At 42.9% G+C, this 18,440-nt stretch overlaps 1 protein-coding gene across 3 annotated transcripts in view; it reads left to right on the forward strand.

The window, feature by feature from the left end:
- Positions 1–7,888, forward strand: part of FER1L6 (fer-1 like family member 6) — a 207,020-nt gene extending 199,132 nt beyond the window's left edge. For all 3 annotated transcript variants that reach the window (XM_056522715.1, XM_056522714.1, XM_056522716.1), the window contains one exon: positions 7,217–7,888. In XM_056522715.1, the coding sequence (XP_056378690.1) occupies positions 7,217–7,397 (181 nt within the window). In that variant the 3' untranslated portion in view covers positions 7,398–7,888. The remainder of the gene's footprint in view (positions 1–7,216) is intronic.
- Positions 7,889–18,440: the final 10,552 nt, after the last annotated feature.

The raw sequence follows: 18,440 nt of genomic DNA on the forward strand, positions 1-18,440 counted from the left end.
TTATTTTCATCTTTCTGGGGGCAGCCCTATTGGAGACATTTCCTTCCTGTGTTGTCTATAGACAGTGAAGCAGGGTTTGTGGGATTTATGGCAACTTGGATGAATTGGAGTCAATGGACAGATTAATGCCATAGATTAATACAGTCTCCAAGAGATGTTAGAGTACAGACTCCAGAGACCAGTAGGGGGAGCTGCATACAGAGCTTTTTGTGTGTTTGTGGTGTATAGTGTTTCTATCCTGCCTTATCTAGGCCACCAACCGTAACACACCATCCTTCTAATTAAAATGAAATGACCCTGTTCACCCTGTTCCAGTCTGTACAGCACAGCTGAGACGTTTGCTGTAGAAAAATGAAAATTTCCCATTGTGTTTGCTCCAATGGCAAACACATTTATGATGTGTTTTTTCTATTTTTTATTTTTTTATGTTTTAGCTAATCATTTTATTAATGTTTAACCCCTTAAGGACTCAAGGTTTTTCCATTTTTGCACTTTCGTTTTTTCCTCCTTACCTTTAAAAAATCATAAATCTTTCAATTTTGCACCTAAAAATCTATATGATGGTTTATTTTTTGCGCCACCAATTCTACTTTGTAATGACATTGGTCATTTTACCCAAAAATCTTTGGTGAAACAGAAAAATAAATCATTGTGCGACAAAATGGAAGAAAAAAAAAAGCCATTTTGTAACTTTTGGGGGCTTCCGTTTCTACGAAGTAAGTTTTTTGGTAAAAATCACACCTTATCTTTATTCTGTAGGTCCATACGGTTAAAATGATACTCTACTTATATAGGTTTGATTTTGTCGCACTTCGGGAAAAAATCATAACTACATGCACGAAAATGAATTCGTTTAAAATTGTCATCTTCTGACCCCTATAACTTTTTTATTTTTCTGCATATTTCTGCGGTATGAGGGCTCATTTTTTGCTTTGTATTGATCGGACTTTTTGATTGCTTTTTATAAATTTTTTCATGATATAAAAAGTGACCAAAAATACGCTATTTTGGACTTTGGAAGTTTTTTTGCGCATACGCCATTGACCGTGCAGTTTAATTAATGATATATTTTTAGAATTCGGACATTTCACATATGTTTATTTTTATTTACACAGGTTTTTTTTTTTTTATGGGAAAAGGAGCAATCATTCGGCGATCAGAACACACAGGAGGAAGGTAGGGGCCCTCCTTGTGTGTTCCAGCTGTTCGGGACACCTCGATTTCACCACGGCGGTCCCGAACAGCTGACTAAGCTAGCCGGGATATGTTTACTTTCACTTTAGACACGGCGATCAATGCCGTGGCTTCGCGTTATACAAAGATAGTGGACTCATGGTGTACAGGTACGCCTTGAGTCCTTAAAGGGGTCCTCCCGTGGAAAACTTTTTTTTTTTTTTAAATCAACTGTTGCCAGAAAGTTAAACAGATTTGTAAATTACTTCTATTGAAAAATCTTAATCCTTCCAGGAATTATTAGCTGCTGAATACTACAGAGGAAATGGTTTTCTTTTTGGAACACAGAGCTCTCTGCTGACATCATGACCACAGTGCTCTCTGCTGACATCTCTGTCCATTTTAGGAACTGTCCAGAGCAGCATATGTTTTCTATGGGGATTTTCTCCTACTCTGGACAGTTCCTAAAATGGACAGAGATGTCAGCAGAGAACACTGTGGTCATGATGTCAGCAGAGAGCACTGTGTTAAAAAAAAACATTTCCTCTGTAGTATTCAGCAGCTAATAAGTACTGGAAGGATTAAGATTTTTTTTATAGAAGTAATTTACAAATCTGTTTAACTTTCTGGCACCAGTTGATTAAAAAAAAAATGTTTTCCAGGGGAGTACCCCTTTAAGTGGTTAAAATCTTCCAGGGAGCGGCCATTTTGGAGACACACATTCTGTTCCTGTATTGTTTGTAGACAGTATAGCAGGGTTTGTGGGATTTATGGCAATTCCCACAAGATTACAGATTTTTATATTTTTTTTTAATTTGTTTCTATTTTCTGATTGCAATTTTTTAAATTTTCTTTTACATACATTATTATGGGGGGCAGCCATATTGCCTGATCTGTGTTTAACAGCATTTAGTGATATGCTTTACATCAAGCTTCATGGACATAGAAAACAATGGACACTACTGAAGACACTACTGGGCATTATTTGTGACATTTTTCAAAGGTCTTTCTAAAGGGAGGGGAAGGCTGATCTCTGCTGTGAATGGTGGAGGATCCAGTAATATCTATAGAAAACAATGGACACTACTGGCCATTATTTATGACCTTTTTCAAAGGTCATTCTAAATGGAGGGGGAGGCTGATCTCTGCTGTGAATGGTGGAGGATCCAGTGCTATCTATACACTGGCGTCACCTTTCACTGTACTCCTATTTGTGCTAAGAAGAAAGGCCTTACTGGGAAATCATCTGTACAGGAAGTCTCAGCTAAGGTTTAGCGCTAGTGGCCAAAATGGAAACTGCTAGATTTCATGATTTTTATAAAACATACATAGTAAAATGGAAAAAAAAAAATCACCCAAAATTCTTAAAAAAATATGGTTATCACAAAAAGCTGATTTACACAATAAGCCATTTTCTGATGACACATTTCCTTTAAGTTAGTAACAAAAGCAGCAGGAAATCATGAAATTTGGAAAAAACTTGGAAGAATTGGGCCAGATATATTGATAAATGTAAACAATAATAGATAAATGAGAACTCAAGGAAATAAACTTCCTTTTTTCTAAATGCTTTTTTGCCTTTTTTTTCTTTATTCTTCTCTTTTTCTTTATTTCTCTTTTTTATTTCTTTTTTTATTTCTTTGTCTTCTTCTGTTTTATGCTTTGCTATGGTTTGTATTTTTTCTATTATTATTGTAGTATTTGTGGAAAATGAATTTTTGGTAAGCTGAATAATATCGAAAATAAAAAAAAATAAAAAAAAGGATAAAATATACGTACTCAGTTTTTTTTTTAATCGGGCAGAGGGAGGGGTGTGCGTGGGACACCATTTGCCACCTACACCACCAAGTATTGATGTGGTGCGGGGGCCTCTGGGGGGTGGAGGGAAGCAGTGTGTGGTCCATTGTGGCCGGTGGGGATGGGGACTTCCCCTGTGGGGCCCTACTCTTGCGTGGTTGGTTCCCTTCTTTGCAGATGTTGTTTGTACTGAGGGGGGCGGCCTAGTGCGGGAACCTCTCCTTATTTCCCCCTACAGACACTGCCATTTCCCAGGGTTTTTGGGTGGAAGTGGAGGGTGTTTCCTGTGTGGGGCCGCCCTTTTTGGGGTGGGTGGCACTTGCCGGGAGTGGTATTGATGGGGCGGGAGTGGGGCCTTGCAGGGGAAGTTTTTGCCCCACCTGCTACATTGGACAATACATTGTTCCCTTCCACCTTTTCGAGCAAAGTGTGACTCGTCTTGAGGAGGGCGGTCCCAGAAACCCTGGGAAATAGCAGTGTTTGTTGGTGGAGGTAGGGAGAGGTTCCTGTGTGGTGCCCCCCTTTTTGGGGCGAGTGTCACTTGCCAGGAGGGGAATTGATGGTGCGGGAGTGTTTGCCCCCACCGGTTGCAGTGGGCCGTTCGTTGTTCCCTTCCGCCTTTAGGAGGTCTTTACATCACATCAATGGTGGCGCATGGTGTTTTTTGCACACCTTTTCTTTGGTTTGATTTAAAGAAAAATTTGGGGACCATATATTTTATCCTAAGCATATTATTAAAAGTTTAGTTTTACGTAATGCATTTCCTCAATACTTAATTGTGCACACACATAAGAAATTTTTTTACAAAAGCAGCAGGGATTCTGGTTATTCACTTATTTCCAAAGGGGATAAACATAAATAACTAGATTTTATTTTCCAGTTACAGTTTAATCAAACAGAACCAATGGCTACGACCACAATCTCATTTGCAGGATCTGATTTATTCATAGGGTTGTTACTTACTGGATTCATTTATTATGTTATTATATTAGAAAGGTTATAGTTATTAAATGTCCTTTGTTTCCTTACCATGAAAAATACAGTTTTGTACACTGGTCTGCGGACCTCCAGATGTTGCAAAACTACAACTCTCAGCATGCCCGGACAGCCAACGACTGTCTGGGCATGCTGGGAGTTGTAGTTTTGCAACATCTGGAGGGCCACAGTTTGGAGACCACTGGTTTACTATATCAGATTTTCCCCATTCAATTTATAAGCTTTACTTGCAATTAGAGATGAGCGAACTTACAGTATATTCGATTCGTCACGAACTTCTCGGCTCGGCAGTTGATGACTTATCCTGCATAAATTAGTTCACCTTTTCCAGCCCACGGGAGCAACTGAAAGCTGGATACAGTCCTAGGAGACTCTTTCCTAGGAATGTATCCACCTTTTCCAGCCCACCGGAGCACCGGAAAGCTGAACTAATTTACGGAGGATAAGTCATCAACTGCCGAGCCGAGAAGTTCGTGACGAATCGAATTTACTGTAAATTCGCTCATCTCTACTTGCAATGCCCCTTATGACCACATGGTGGACAGTTAAAGCGCAACTGTCATGGAAATTATACCCCCCCAGACTAATACCATGATAGTATAGATGATGATACGTGTAATGCAGCTGTACTTTTGGCTGCTGTTTATCACTCTTTATCAGCAGGAAAATAGTTTTATCGTGCGGTCAGCAACAGTCGGATAGGCGTGGCTGGGGATCGTAATGCCCCACCTCCGCCACGCCTATCCCCTGTAAGTGATTGACACACAGGTCCCCACCCCCCCCCGATGTCCATGATGTGCGGGCCGGCGTGACTCCACTGAGCCTATACATATAATGTGCACCTTTATGTTATATGATATACAGTGCCCATACTCCTCTTCTTTCTTCTCATGGTGCCGGGGACGCGCTGCTTCTGCTTTCACTAGCGGCACAGAGCTCGCTCCCTGCCTCTAGCACTGCGCATGCGCACTGAGCTGGCGGCAGACAACGGGAGCGAGCTCTGTGCCTCTAGCACTGCGCAGGCGCACTGAGCTGGCGGCAGACAACGGGAGCGAGCTCTGTGCCTCTAGCACTGCGCAGGCGCACTGAGCTGGCGGCAGACAACGGGAGCGAGCTCTCTGCCTCTAGCACTGCGCAGGCGCACTGAGCTGGCGGCAGACAACGGGAGAGATCTCTCTGCCTATAGTGAAAGCAGAAGCAGCGCGTCTCCGGCACCATGAGAAGAAAGAAGAGGAGTACGGGCACTGTATATCATATAACATAAAGGTGCACATTATATGTATAGGCTCAGTGGAGTCACGCCGGCCCGCACATCATGGACATCGGGGGGTGGGGGCCTGTGTGTCAATCACACAGTGGTCCAGCGCTCACTTACAGGGGTTAGGCGTGGTGGAGGTGGGGCATTACGATCCCCAGCCACGCCTATCCGACTGTTGCTGACCGCACGATAAAACTATTTTCCTGCTGATAAAGAGTGATAAACAGCAGCCAAAAGTACAGCTGCATTACACGTATCATCATCTATACAGTGACCCCCCCCCCCCCCCCGACCTACGATGACCCCGACTTACTATAATTTCAATATGTTGAAGGCAGCATCAACATATGATGCTTTTGTATGTCGGGGCCATCGCATAAACGGCTATCCGGCAGCGCAGACTGCTTCAGCTGCCATCGGATAGCCGTTTACGGCGCCCCGTGTGCTGACGATCACTTACCTGTCCTCGGGGCTCCGGCGCGTCCTCTTCGGGATCCCCTGTATCGTCGGCGCTCTCCATCGTCGTCATCACGTCGCTGCGCACGCCATCCCGTCAGCCAATAGGAGCAGCGTGCGTAGCGACGTGATGGCGGTGACGGAGAGCGCGGATGACGGGGAAGCAGAGGCCTAGCCGGAGTGTAGGGGACACCCCAGGGACGCGGCGACAGCGATGGACAGCGACATCTCGGGCAGCGGTGACGGTCCGGAGCGGCGGGGACAGGTGAGTACAACTTCCTCTAACAGTGGTCTACAACCTGCGGACCTCCAGATGTTGCAAAACTACAACACCCATCATGCCCGGACAGCCAACGGCTGTCCGGGCATGCTGGGTGTTGTAGTTTTGCAACATCTAGAGGTCCGCAGGTTGTAGACCACTGTCCTATACTTTACATTGCACGGATCCATCAACATACGATGGTTTCAACAAACGATGGCCTGTTTGGAACGGATTACCATCGTATGCTGAGGGACTACTGTACTATCATGTTATTAGTCTGGGGGGTATAATTTCCATGACAGTTGCGCTTTAACAGGAAACAGCTGTGAGCAACAGGATGCACTATGCATTTTCATTCAGGAACATGCAGAATAGCCCCCTAGTGGTAGGAGTAGGTAATGCATTAGTTTGTTTTTACTTCGTGACAAATACAAAAAGGCATGGTTTAATTCATTTTCTTAAATTGTACTTTACTCTATTTTAATGAGTTGTCTTAGTGAGAACTCTTTAAGGGGGTACTCCAGTGGAAAACATGTTTTTTCAACTGATGCCAGAAAGTTAAACAGATTTGTAAATTACTTCTATGTAAAAATCTTTATCCTTCCAGTACTTATAAGCTGATGTATGCTCCAGAGGAAGTTGTGTAGTTCTTTCCAGTGTGACCACAGTGCTTTCTGCTGCCACCTCTGTCTATATCAGGAACTTCAATGGGTGGAGCGATCGCTTGGTGGGAGAGAGATCAATCTGCAACTAACGCAACAGCTGTAGGCACCCTGATTGAAAACCACAGGTCTTTTGAATGGATGCAGCTCATTTATGTTACAATAGGTGGGTGGGGGGGGGCTGATGTGTGGGAGGGAGGAAAATTGAATTATGGGATTTGTAGGCAAAGGAAGAAAAGTCAAACAGCAAATACCAGTTCTCAAAAAGCTAGCCACAGTGTTATGGTAATCTCACAACATAGCCATGTAGCCCCAAGACAAGTGCAGATCCTTCCTAAGCATGTCCATTACTGTCTGCCAGGTACATACTAAAATCACCTTATGGTGGAGAACCCCTTTAAGATTTTTAAATAAAAGTAATTTATAAATCTGTTTAACTTTTTGGCACCAGTTGATTGAAAAAAAAACTTATTTTCCACCGGAGTAACCCTTTAAAGCAGACCTTTTGGCAAGTTTTTAGGGTTTAAAGTGGCCGTATATGGCTTTTGCACATCTCCATTTACCGCCCACAGCACAACTAAATATTAATACCATTTTACTTCTGTCTTCCAGTCGTCCGGACACATCTTTCTCCTGGTTCGTCAATCCCTTCAAGTGTTTCTTCCACCTGATCTGGAGAAATTACAAGAAATATATCATCATCGCCCTGGTCCTGCTCATTCTAGCCCTGTTCATTGCTTTGTTCGTCTATACCCTGCCTGGAGCCATCAGTCATAGGATCCTGATTGGGTGAGCATCAGCGGACGTGGGAGTCTGATGGTTCTACATTCGGAGAGCAACCAAAACCATGTGGATATCAATACCCAGATTCATTTACACCAGAAGATCCCAGGGGAAAACTTCTAAGGGTTGTCTGGGAAATAAAATATTTTTTAGAAGGACCTGGGTTCTGCAAAAAAAAAAAAAAGCATACTCGCCTGTCCTGATCCCTGCCAGCTTCCATCCCCGTTGCTCTCGGCTTTTGCCTGCTTACAGTGATGGATGTGCTTACGGATGCATGAGCTGCTCCGCTAAGCCAGTCACTGACTGAGGTAGGACATAGTTCCTGCATGGTCGCCATTTCACAAGAAGCATGAAGAAGCCAAGAGAGACGAGGATGGGAGCTGGCAAGGGAACAGGGAAGGTGAGTATGTGTAATGTTTTATTTTGGCAGCACCTGGTCCCCAGACAACCCCTTTAAAGGGGTACTCTGGTGAAAACTTTTTTCCTTTTAAATCAACTGATGGCAGAAAGTTAAACATATTTGTAAATTACTTCTATTAAAAAAATCTTAATCCTTCCAGTACTTATTAGCTGCTGAATGCTACTGAGGAAATTCCTTTCTTTTTGGAACACAGATGACATCATGAGCACAGTGCTCTCTGCTGACATCTCTGTCCATTTTAGCAACCATTCATAGCAGATGTATGCTAAGGGCAGCATGGTGTCTCAGTGGTTAGCACTGCTGCCTTGCAGTGCTGGGGACTTGGGTTCAAATCCCACTAAGGACAACAATAAATCAAGCGTTATTATTATTATAATAACGTCAGCAGAGAGAACTGTGGTCGTGATGTCATCAGTGAGCATTCCAAAAAGAAAGGAATTTCCTCTGTAGTATTCAGCAGCTAATTAGTACAGGAAGGATTAAGATTTTTTAATAGAAGTAATTTACAAATATGCTTAACTTTCTGCCACCAGTTGATTTAAAAGAAAAAAGGTTTTCACCGGAGTACCCCTTTAATTGCTTAGCTACTCTAGGCCTCCTGGGATCATACTGTTTCTTACTATCCTCTAAACCACTTTATGTGAAGATATATGCTATAGTACATGGAAAGTACATAAAGATATAGGGGAGATTCGTCAAGACCTATGCAGAGGAAAAGTTGACCAGTTGCTCATAGCAACCAATCAGATCGCCTATTTCATTTTCTGATCGAATTGGTTGCTTTGGGTAAATGGTCAGCTCTTCCTCTGCACAAGTTTTGATGAATCTCCCCTATAGTTCATGTGTGAAACCCCCTTTAAAAATTCCACATTTGCCCCTGTACCCTGTTCACATGATGACAACTCAACGTCAATCGAGAAGCTGCTCTATGGACTATTATGGGATATTCTTACATTTTATTGACTGTACAAACGCTGATCCGGCAAAATGCCGAAACACTCGGCTCTTGCGAGGTTCTTGATTTACCGAGAAAACTGCAATGAATTTGTGACCACATCAGCAAGATTTCTATTAAGAAGAGACTGCCAAAATGTTCACAGCCACTAAATATCACCGCCATTAAAACACATTATGTCAATTCTGCTCGGAGCTGTATTTAATGCGACTAATGTAAGTCTGCTTTCTTTTCGTAACAACCATCAAAAGCTGTATTACTTCATTGGAAATATCATATACTAGATAAACTACAAGGGAAAAGCAACATCCAAACATATATATAGCCTACAAATAGCTACCAATAGACAAGTGCCACTGTGGTATACAAAAAAAGTCTATTAAAGGGGTACTCCGCTGAAAAACATCTTATCCCCTATCCAAAGGATAGGGGATAAGATGTCTGATCGCTGGAGTCCAACCAGTGGGGACCCCCGCGATCTCCGGGCTTACAGCGGCGCCGTCCGGAACACGGAAGCTTGCAGCTTCCGCGTTCGTGACGTCACGCCATGCCCCCTCCATTCATGTCTATGGGAGGGGGTGTGACGGCTACGTAGTAGCCGTCACGCCTCCTCCCATAGACATGAATGGAGGGCGGCGTGGCAGCTGTAATCGCCAGTCATCCAACACAGAGCGGAGTTCGCTTCGCGCACGTATGACTGGGGTGCCACACCGGAGATCGCGGGGGTCCCCAGTGGTGGGACCCTTGCAATCAGACATCTTATCCCCTATCCTGAGGGGCGGAGTACCCCTTTAAATATATACAAAACATCACAATAAGACTCGACAAAAATTAATAGTTCACTGATTTTGTTATGGCAAAGACATCCTCTCACTTACATGGATAGAGCTGCACATGGACCCCCACAGTTCTGATACCGATAGACAAAATTCCATTGAAAACAAAAGTAGCGGCACTCACCAAATTTCCATGGCAGAAATGTCTCCCATTTTCAGAGCACTGTGTATCACCCCCTTTTTAACCTATTTATAAGAAATAAAGATGTTGTTGCTATAAAGATTAGGTGAATGTCGCTCATTTGGTTTTCCAAAGAATTTATGTTGTGTTGCTGAGCAAAACTATTAGCCCAGGTTCACACTACGGAGATAGCAAGCGGAATTCCGATACTGAAGAGTCCCATTGCTGGCAATGGGATTCCACTGCACAGTGCAAACTACGGAATTTTAGTGGTGGGTATTCCGCCGCCAAATGAATGGTCTTGTGGTGCACTACTGGGGTGATGCACAGGTCGTGAGGCCAGGGTAGCGTTAACCACCACGCTTCAAGGTTAGACGGTTCTCCTGGGCCAAGCGCTTGGGACAACAACAACAACCACAGATGTATTAACGGCAACATAACAAATACATTAAAAATCAACAGACAATAAACTAGAGTAAATTACAATGCAGCATTTTGAGCAGTGGGCCCAGCACAGGCACCTGAGGCAACATTTACTGGACAGGGCCACATAAATGGGAATGTCTATGGGGATGGCAATATCTGCAAGGTCTTAGCACCAACTTAGCAAGGACTTCCTAAGGAGAGACCATCAATTTTTATGTCCTGTGCGGAACAGGATTGGCGCTTATTTCATGTGGAACTAAAAGGAAAAAAAAAAAGTCCCATTGAACAAATGGGATGCCGTAGCTGAATTCCGCCTAAAGAATGAGCGGGGGATAATTCTTTTAGCAGAATCCGGATTGCGAAGCGAAAATTCTGCATTGTGAACTGTTCAGCGGAATCCCATTGTGATTCTAGGTGAAATTTTAGTAGTATGAACAGGCCCTAACCCCTTACCAATTATGGCCCCTAACCCTTTTGTTTACTGTCAGGCTCATATGAGAGGCTTATATTATGGGATGTCATTTTTTATCTGTACCATTTAAAGTCCAGTGTTGGTCTTCAGTAGTGTTGAACGGCATAGGCCATATTCGAATTCGCGAATATTCGCGAATATATGGACGAATATTCGTCATATATTCGCGAATATTCGCTTATTCGTTATATTCTCGTTTTATTTTCGCATATGCGACAATTCGCGTATTCGAAAATTAACATATGTGAATATAAGCACATACAAAATTAGCACACGCGAAAATTCGCATATACGAAAATTAGCATATGCTAATTTTCACATATGCGAATTTTCGCACGCCAGTCTCACACAGTAGTATTAGAGCCTTCTTTACACCACACAAGCTGAAAGCAGAGAGGGGTGATCACTGTGATGTGTACTGTGAAGAAAAAAAAAAGAATATTCGTAATTACGAATATATAGCGCTATATTCGCGAAATTCGCGAATATGCGATATTCGCGAATAATATTCGAATTGCGAATATTCGTGAGCAACACTAGTCTTCAGACCTTTCCGCAGATCGGCGAAGGAGTTCTATCCAATTAAAGGGGTACTCCACTGCCCTAGCGTTCGGAACATTTTGTCCAAAATTTTTATTTTCGCAGTAGAAAATTCTGCAGCAGAATCCCATTGAAAACAATAGGTGACGGATGCATCGGAACTTTCAAACAGAATTTCTCAGCTTGGAAATTCCGTAGTGTGAATGGGCCCTAACCCTTTATGCCTCTACATGGGAACAAACACTAAGTAAAAATGCAGAACACTGAATACACAGGTGACGTGTTATAAAGCTGCCCGTAAATTCAATTCCTCTAAAAAAAACTACGTTTATTACAACATTAAGCCCTGAAAAGGGCAAAGTCGTGTAATTTTAATGGATTGTAAACCATTTTATCCTCCACGCGGCTGCAGGATAATGATCCCTGTACAACAACAGATTGTTCCCTTTATTCCTATGTGGTTTTCATGGCTGCTCACATTCTGCTATGTTTTAATTTATTTTATTAAAACTATTTTTCTCGGTCATTTCATTGGGGGACACAGGATATTAAAACTATTTATTTTTACTGATTCAAACATGTATAAAAATAAAAAGATTAAAACATGAGTGACCCTTTATTCTCCTTCTGGAGAACTATTGGTCTTTTATAGATTGAGATAATTTTGAGATAGTAATTTGTTTTTCGGCAGGCAGCCACATAGCACCGGTTGATGATTCTCGGTGGCTGATTCTTAACCTTATTGGAAAGGAAAAAAGTTTGCATGAAACTACTTCACTACCTGGCTCCTTCACTTCTTTCTAGTGGACATCCCCACCACATGTGCAGGGGCTGGGAATACAGTCCCTTCCTCCAAGCCCCTGGCACAGGCCAGGACACAGCCATGCACAGTAGCCTCTAAATGAGAGCAAGTGTTAGAGAAGCTACTGCCGGCCACCACCAGGGGCAGCACAGGGCAGTTTCCTTCTCGACAGAGGTGGCTCGGCACTAGATTAAAAGGTGATACATCAGCCACTGGGTGTATCAATTGCTATATGCCGATGACAATGCTCCTTGGTGCTAGGATGAAATTCTCAGTTGTCATGGCAACCTGGGATTTTTGGAGCCCTGGCTAAGAGATAGCTGGAAGTTAGAGGAACAATGCTGTCATGACCGACAGGGTGGACAGGGAGAGTGAGCCCTAAGCTGTCCCTAGAAACACTCTCCATGCCTACTTGCCCATCCACCCTAAACGGCGGATCAACAACCACGGTGCTGGTCCCTTCCTGCGCTAAAGTGCATTAGGCATAAAGGTACAGAAATAATACTAAACATAGTCCAAAACAGGTCAGAAACATAGAGGGGAAACATCCAGATAAACCAGACAGGATATAAATATACTAACAGGGCAGGATATAGCATACTAACATACAGTTCAGAAACCGGAATCAGGAGTAACGGCAGATATGAATAAATGAACAAAACTAGATATGGAATAAGTATACAGCAGAAACCAGGAGATGCAGGAGGGGATGAACAGATGAACTGAATGCAAAACACTAAACAGATCGGGAAACATAGAACACTGTTCATACTGGACATTGAACACTAACAAACTAGACTCCCCACTCCAAAAATGGAGGGACATCAATATTAACTCCAAATAGACTTCTAGCCTGCAGGCACACTCACTCGTGTGATCAGGATACTGGCCTAGAAGGAAACAGAAATATAATACACGAAACACTAGACTGAGAACAGGATGAGTCTGAAGAGACTCCTCAGAAAACTTCAAAAGCCAAACTCCTATACATGGAGGAAAACAGGTCAGGGTATCAAACAGGAATAATACAAAACCAAACTCCATTGCATGGAGGAATACGGGTCAGGACTCTAAACAGAAATACTACATACAGAGCACAGGTACAAGCAAGACTCACAGTGTGAACACAGACTAAGATAACATGGTTAAAGCAGAATGGACATACATAATCCTAAAAACCGACTGATGTACTAAAAACCAAGAAGACTAAAATCATAATCAGGACTATTACCCATGGTTATAACTCAGATATATAACAAGATAAATACAAGGTGCAAGATAAATCAGATTTGCTCAGAATTGCACTAATAATCAGCCCAGAGTTCAGGAGAGCTCGGGTTTAAATAGCCACACCCAAACTGTCATTGGATAAGAGCTTTAACTATTCCCTAGCCAGGGAGAATAGCAAAGAAAACTGCCCAGCCACAACCGAGTGTCTGAACAGACACCAGAACAGAAAAATAGAAAAACACAAGGGACATTACAAGTGCCTCCAACAAAAAAGAAATCCAATTAACAAATAGTTTTAAAAAAATGTGCAGCAAGACGAGCTAAAGAATGTGGACACAAAGACTCCAACAAAGGAGAAAATAAAAAGGACTTAAAACCTCTTGTGAGAGCCATCCAGAGAGGGAAATGCTGAATGGCTCCATCAAGGAATGGCCGGTCTACGGGAATAACCAAGCTCCTCACTTCACACAATCGGTATTTGAACGGAGTGACGTCTACTGTTCACTCAACTACTAGTTATGTCGGCTTGAGCCCATACTCAAGCCTGTGAAGCCAGACAAATCATTTAAGCTTTATTTACATAAAATTAAGTCCAGGTTAAGGGCATCTATGGTAGAGAGTAATTGTCTTATGGGGGTGGGGGCCTGCCCTCCATTTCCTGTCCCTGCCCCACATGTGAAATCTTCTTACTGGTCATAATCCGGCCATACACCCTGTTCCAAATTATTATGCAAATGTTAATTAAGTGTCAAAAATATTAAATATTTTGTTTTTCATTTGGCATTGTGTTTCAGGGCTCTTTTAATCACTGAAAACAATCTCGGACACCTGTGATAATTAGATTGCCAGGTGAGCCCAATTTAAGGAAAAACTACTAAAGGTGGGTGTTCCACATTATTAAGCAGAAACCATTTACAAGCAATAAGGGGAAGAAAAAGGATCTCTCTGCTGCCGAAAAGAGTGAAATAGTTCAATGCCTTGGATGAGGTATGAAAACATTAGATATTTCACGAAAACGTAAGCGTGATCATCGCACTATTAAGAGATTTGTAGCTGAATCACAGCAAAGACAGGTTCGTGAAGATAAAGGCACATTAAGGAAGATTTCTGACAGATCCATGCATCGGATCAAGAGAGCAGCTGCTAAAATACCATTACATAGCAGCAAACAGATATTTAAAGCTGTTGGTGCCTCTGGGGTCTCACAAACTAAAAGGTGTAGAGTCCTCCAGAGTCCTTGCAACTGTGCATAAACCTTCTATTCTGCCTCCACTAACCAATGCTCACAAGCAGAAACGGCTGCATTGGGCAGAGAAATAGATGAAGACAATTTTTCAAACAGTTTACTGATGAGTGTCGTAGCGAGATAATTGTGCAAAAAATGTGGGGTTCTTCAGAGCGCTAATGGATGTAGTGTAGAATGAATATCAAAGACCGCCAACAGTTACACAGGACTGGTTTTTATTCAAAAGAGTCAATGCGTTTCGGCACACACTCGCACCTTCCTCAGGTCCACTAATTTTTTTTTACAGTCTGTAATCCTGGCGGGGTTTCCTGTGTCATGAAGTCATGCCAACACACAGGAAACCCCGCCAGGACTACAGGCTGTTAAAAAAAAAAATTGTGGACCTGAGGAAGGCACGAGTGAGCGCCGAAACATGTTGTTCTGTATCATTTTGACGGTTTTGAATAAAAAACAGTCCTGTGTAACTGTTGGTGGTCATTGATATTCATTCAACACTACATCCAGTAGTGCTCTCAAGAACCCCCCATTTTTGCACAATTCTCTCGCTATCCTTTCTCTGTCCCATCGGGACTATGGATACAAGGGGTCAGAGCAGCAAACTGGTTATAACCTCACTCACACACACTTGAAGCTCATGGTACTAGGTGTACTTGCCTTATTGTATACCCACAGAAGGTCAATACAACACCTTGGGTGTTGGTGGAGGTTATTTGTAGCTGTTATCCATTCTATTGCCATTTAAATACTACACAAGGGAGCGCCCACATCTTTTTCCCTGTTTTTCCTTTCTGATGAGTGCCATGCAACCCTGGATGATCCAGATGGATGGAGTAGTGGATGGTTGGTTCCAACAAGGTTCCAACAAGGCTGCAACCTCAGCAAGGCGGTGGTAGAGTCATATTTTGGGACGGAATCATGGGAAGAAAGCTGGTCTGCCCCTTTAAGATCCCCGAAGGTGTAAAAATGACCTCTGCAAACTATGTGGAGTTTCTGACTGACCACTTTCTTCCCAGGTACAGAAGGAAGAACTATGCTTTCCGTAATAGAATCATTTTCATGCATGACAATGCACCATCTAGTGCTGCAAAGAATACCTCTGCATCAATTGCTGCTATGGGGTTAAAAGGAGAGAAAGTCATGGTGTGGCCTCCATCCTCCCCTTACCTCAATCCTATTGAAAACCTTTGGAGCATCCTCAAGCAAAAGATCTGTGAGGGTGGGAGGCAGTTTACATCCAAACAGCAGCTCTGGGAGGCTATTCTGACATCTTGCAAACAAATTCAAGCAGAAACTGTCCAAAAACTCACAAGTTCATTGGATGCAAGATTTGTGAAGCTGCTATCAAATAAGGGGTCCTATGTTAAAATGTAAAGTGACCTGTTAAAATGTTTAAACATTGTTAAAAGTTTGATTGAAATAGCTTTTGATATTAGTAAATGCTGCAAACACAACAAATGACAATGTTCAGTTCTTTACCTGGTGACCTGGTGATAAGTTACCATAAGATGGCACAAGGAGTGATTGTAGCTTCAGAGTAAAGAACAATGTATCATTGCGTCTATCAGGCTTTAGTACATTCAGTAACAAATCAATTCATGTGTTGTGGTGTCCCTGTACCGTATTGCCTACCGTACCTAGTGTAGTGGTCCCCAAAGTCAGAGTAACTACGCTCAGGTAGGGTCCCCCAGGTGGGACAGCCCCTAGTCACCTCTTCTCTACTCTAATTCTATAATGTTAATATATGTATATATTTATTAATAATGTATATTTAATATAATGTACAGTAACCCCCCGACCTACGATGGCCCCGACATATGATAAAATCGACATACGATGGCCTCTCAGAGGCCATCGTTTGTCGATGTCAGCATCGACATACGATGCTTTTATATGTCGGGGCCATCGCATTAACTGCTATCCGACAGCGCAAAATGCTTAAGCTGCTGTCGGATAGCAGTGTAATGTGCCCCAGCAGGTTCACTTACCTATCCCCGCTGCTCCGGGTCCACTTCGCGATCCTCCGGTGTCTTGCGCATCTTCTCCAGGGTCCGGGCCTTGCTTTCCGGCGTCGTTATTACGTCACTACGCACGCCGCGCTGGCGCAGCAGCGTAATAACGTCACCGGAAAGCAAGGCCCGGACCCTGGAGAAGATGCGCAAGACACCGGAGGATCGCGAAGAAGACACCGGAGCAGCGGGACAGCATCGGGAGCCCCTGGGACAGCAGCGGGAGCGGTGAGGACCTGGTCCGGAGCGACGGGGACAGGTGAGTACAGATGCCTATACTTTACATTGCACGGATCCCTCAACATACGATGGATTCGACAAACGATGGGTCGTTTGGAACGAATTACCATCGTATGTTGAGGGACCACTGTATAGTACTAACCTTGTTTAGCGTCGCAGGACCTTCGGTCATGTGACCATGTTAATATCCTCTATGGTATGTTGGAGGACCTTTAGAGGTCTTTGTGTCACGTGTTACCCATAATCCTTTGTAATGGTGATTGACACAAGTATTGGACCAATTAGCACTAGTCCAGCCCCTGCCCAGCTGTAGCCAATTATCACTCTCTTGGGTTGCTGCTCTCGTGGATGCCGGACTAGCAGGATGGATCTGCGCAACTTGCAAAGACACGCTAGGCCTTAAAACCTACCGGCCTCAGCAGAACTAAACCGTGAGTTCTAAACTACCCCCACTAAAGCTAGCGTGACTAGTGGACCGCAACTAAATCCCCTAAATCCAGTGGAGCTGCGCATATTACCCTAAAGACTCTAAACTGCTAAAGTCCCAACCTTTGTCAATCTCCAAAGAAAGCTTGCATGTATAGCAACTGTTCCGGTTATGAAGCTTGCATAAAATCTTCAGTAAAAGTTACAACTGTTTCAGAAAACTCTCCGGTTGTGGAAATTCCATTATTATCTACCTCCCTATCACTCTTGGGAAGGGTGGCGGTAGGACAAGCATTACTGAGGAGCCCTCACCCTGGCGTCACTAATAGCAAGGGTTAACAAGCACCCTTTAGTCACCGCACAGCTACACTCCCCATACCCTACTCCCCACAGGCTATCACCGTGTCAAAATTCATCTTATGCAACCAAAACTGTGTCAGAATAATCCCTAAATCCATAAACTGTTCAATTCTCCCATCTGTAAAACTACTGCTGAAGAGATGAGGCAGCGGAGGTTTATCAGGGTATTAAATTACTTTCACCTTTATTTCAAATGGTTATTTATGGCCGTTTGATCTCTGGCCGACAGGAAAACAAGCGTTCGCCTCCGCTGTGATTAACATAATACGACGTTAACCGCAACCTGCAGTAATGGCTTCTGATATTCCTGAAAAAATAATCCTATTTTGTTAAAGGAATCTGAGTAATGCCCGGGGAGGGTTTGGTTCTGCTGTGTGCTTAGTACATATGGCAGCTGAAATTAATAGGTGGAGTTTTATTCACTTTAGGATCCTTTCATGTGAATCGATACAGGTTTTGTGACAGAATTTCAATTTTCCGACATTTTACTGGAAGTTTTTCATATTAGAAACAATATAAATGTAAAGTGAAGAACCAAGAATATGGATGGCACTTGACTCGTACTGCTGTGCAAAAATATATGATTTATTAAAGTGCAAAATACAGATCCAAATTTACCATCATGTGCAAACGTAACAAATTAGTAACAGCTGTTTCGCGCAAGCTTGCTTGTGCGAAACAGCTGTTGCTAATTTGTTACGTTTGCACTTGCCACTGGATTAACCTGTATTTTGCCTTCTGATATTCCATAAAAAATAATCCTATTTTGTTAAAGGAATCCGAGTAATGCCCGGGGAGGGTTTGCTTCTGCTGTGTGCTTAGTACATATGGCAGCTGAAATTAATAGGTGGAGTTTTATTCACTTTAGGATCCTTTCATGTGAATCGATAAATGTTTTGCGACAGAATTTCAATTTTCCGACATTTTACTGGAAGTTATTAATATTAGAAACAGTATAAATGTAAAGTGAAG

This window comes from Hyla sarda, chromosome 5 (assembly GCF_029499605.1).
Source record: "Hyla sarda isolate aHylSar1 chromosome 5, aHylSar1.hap1, whole genome shotgun sequence".
Taxonomy (NCBI): Eukaryota; Metazoa; Chordata; class Amphibia; order Anura; family Hylidae; genus Hyla; species Hyla sarda.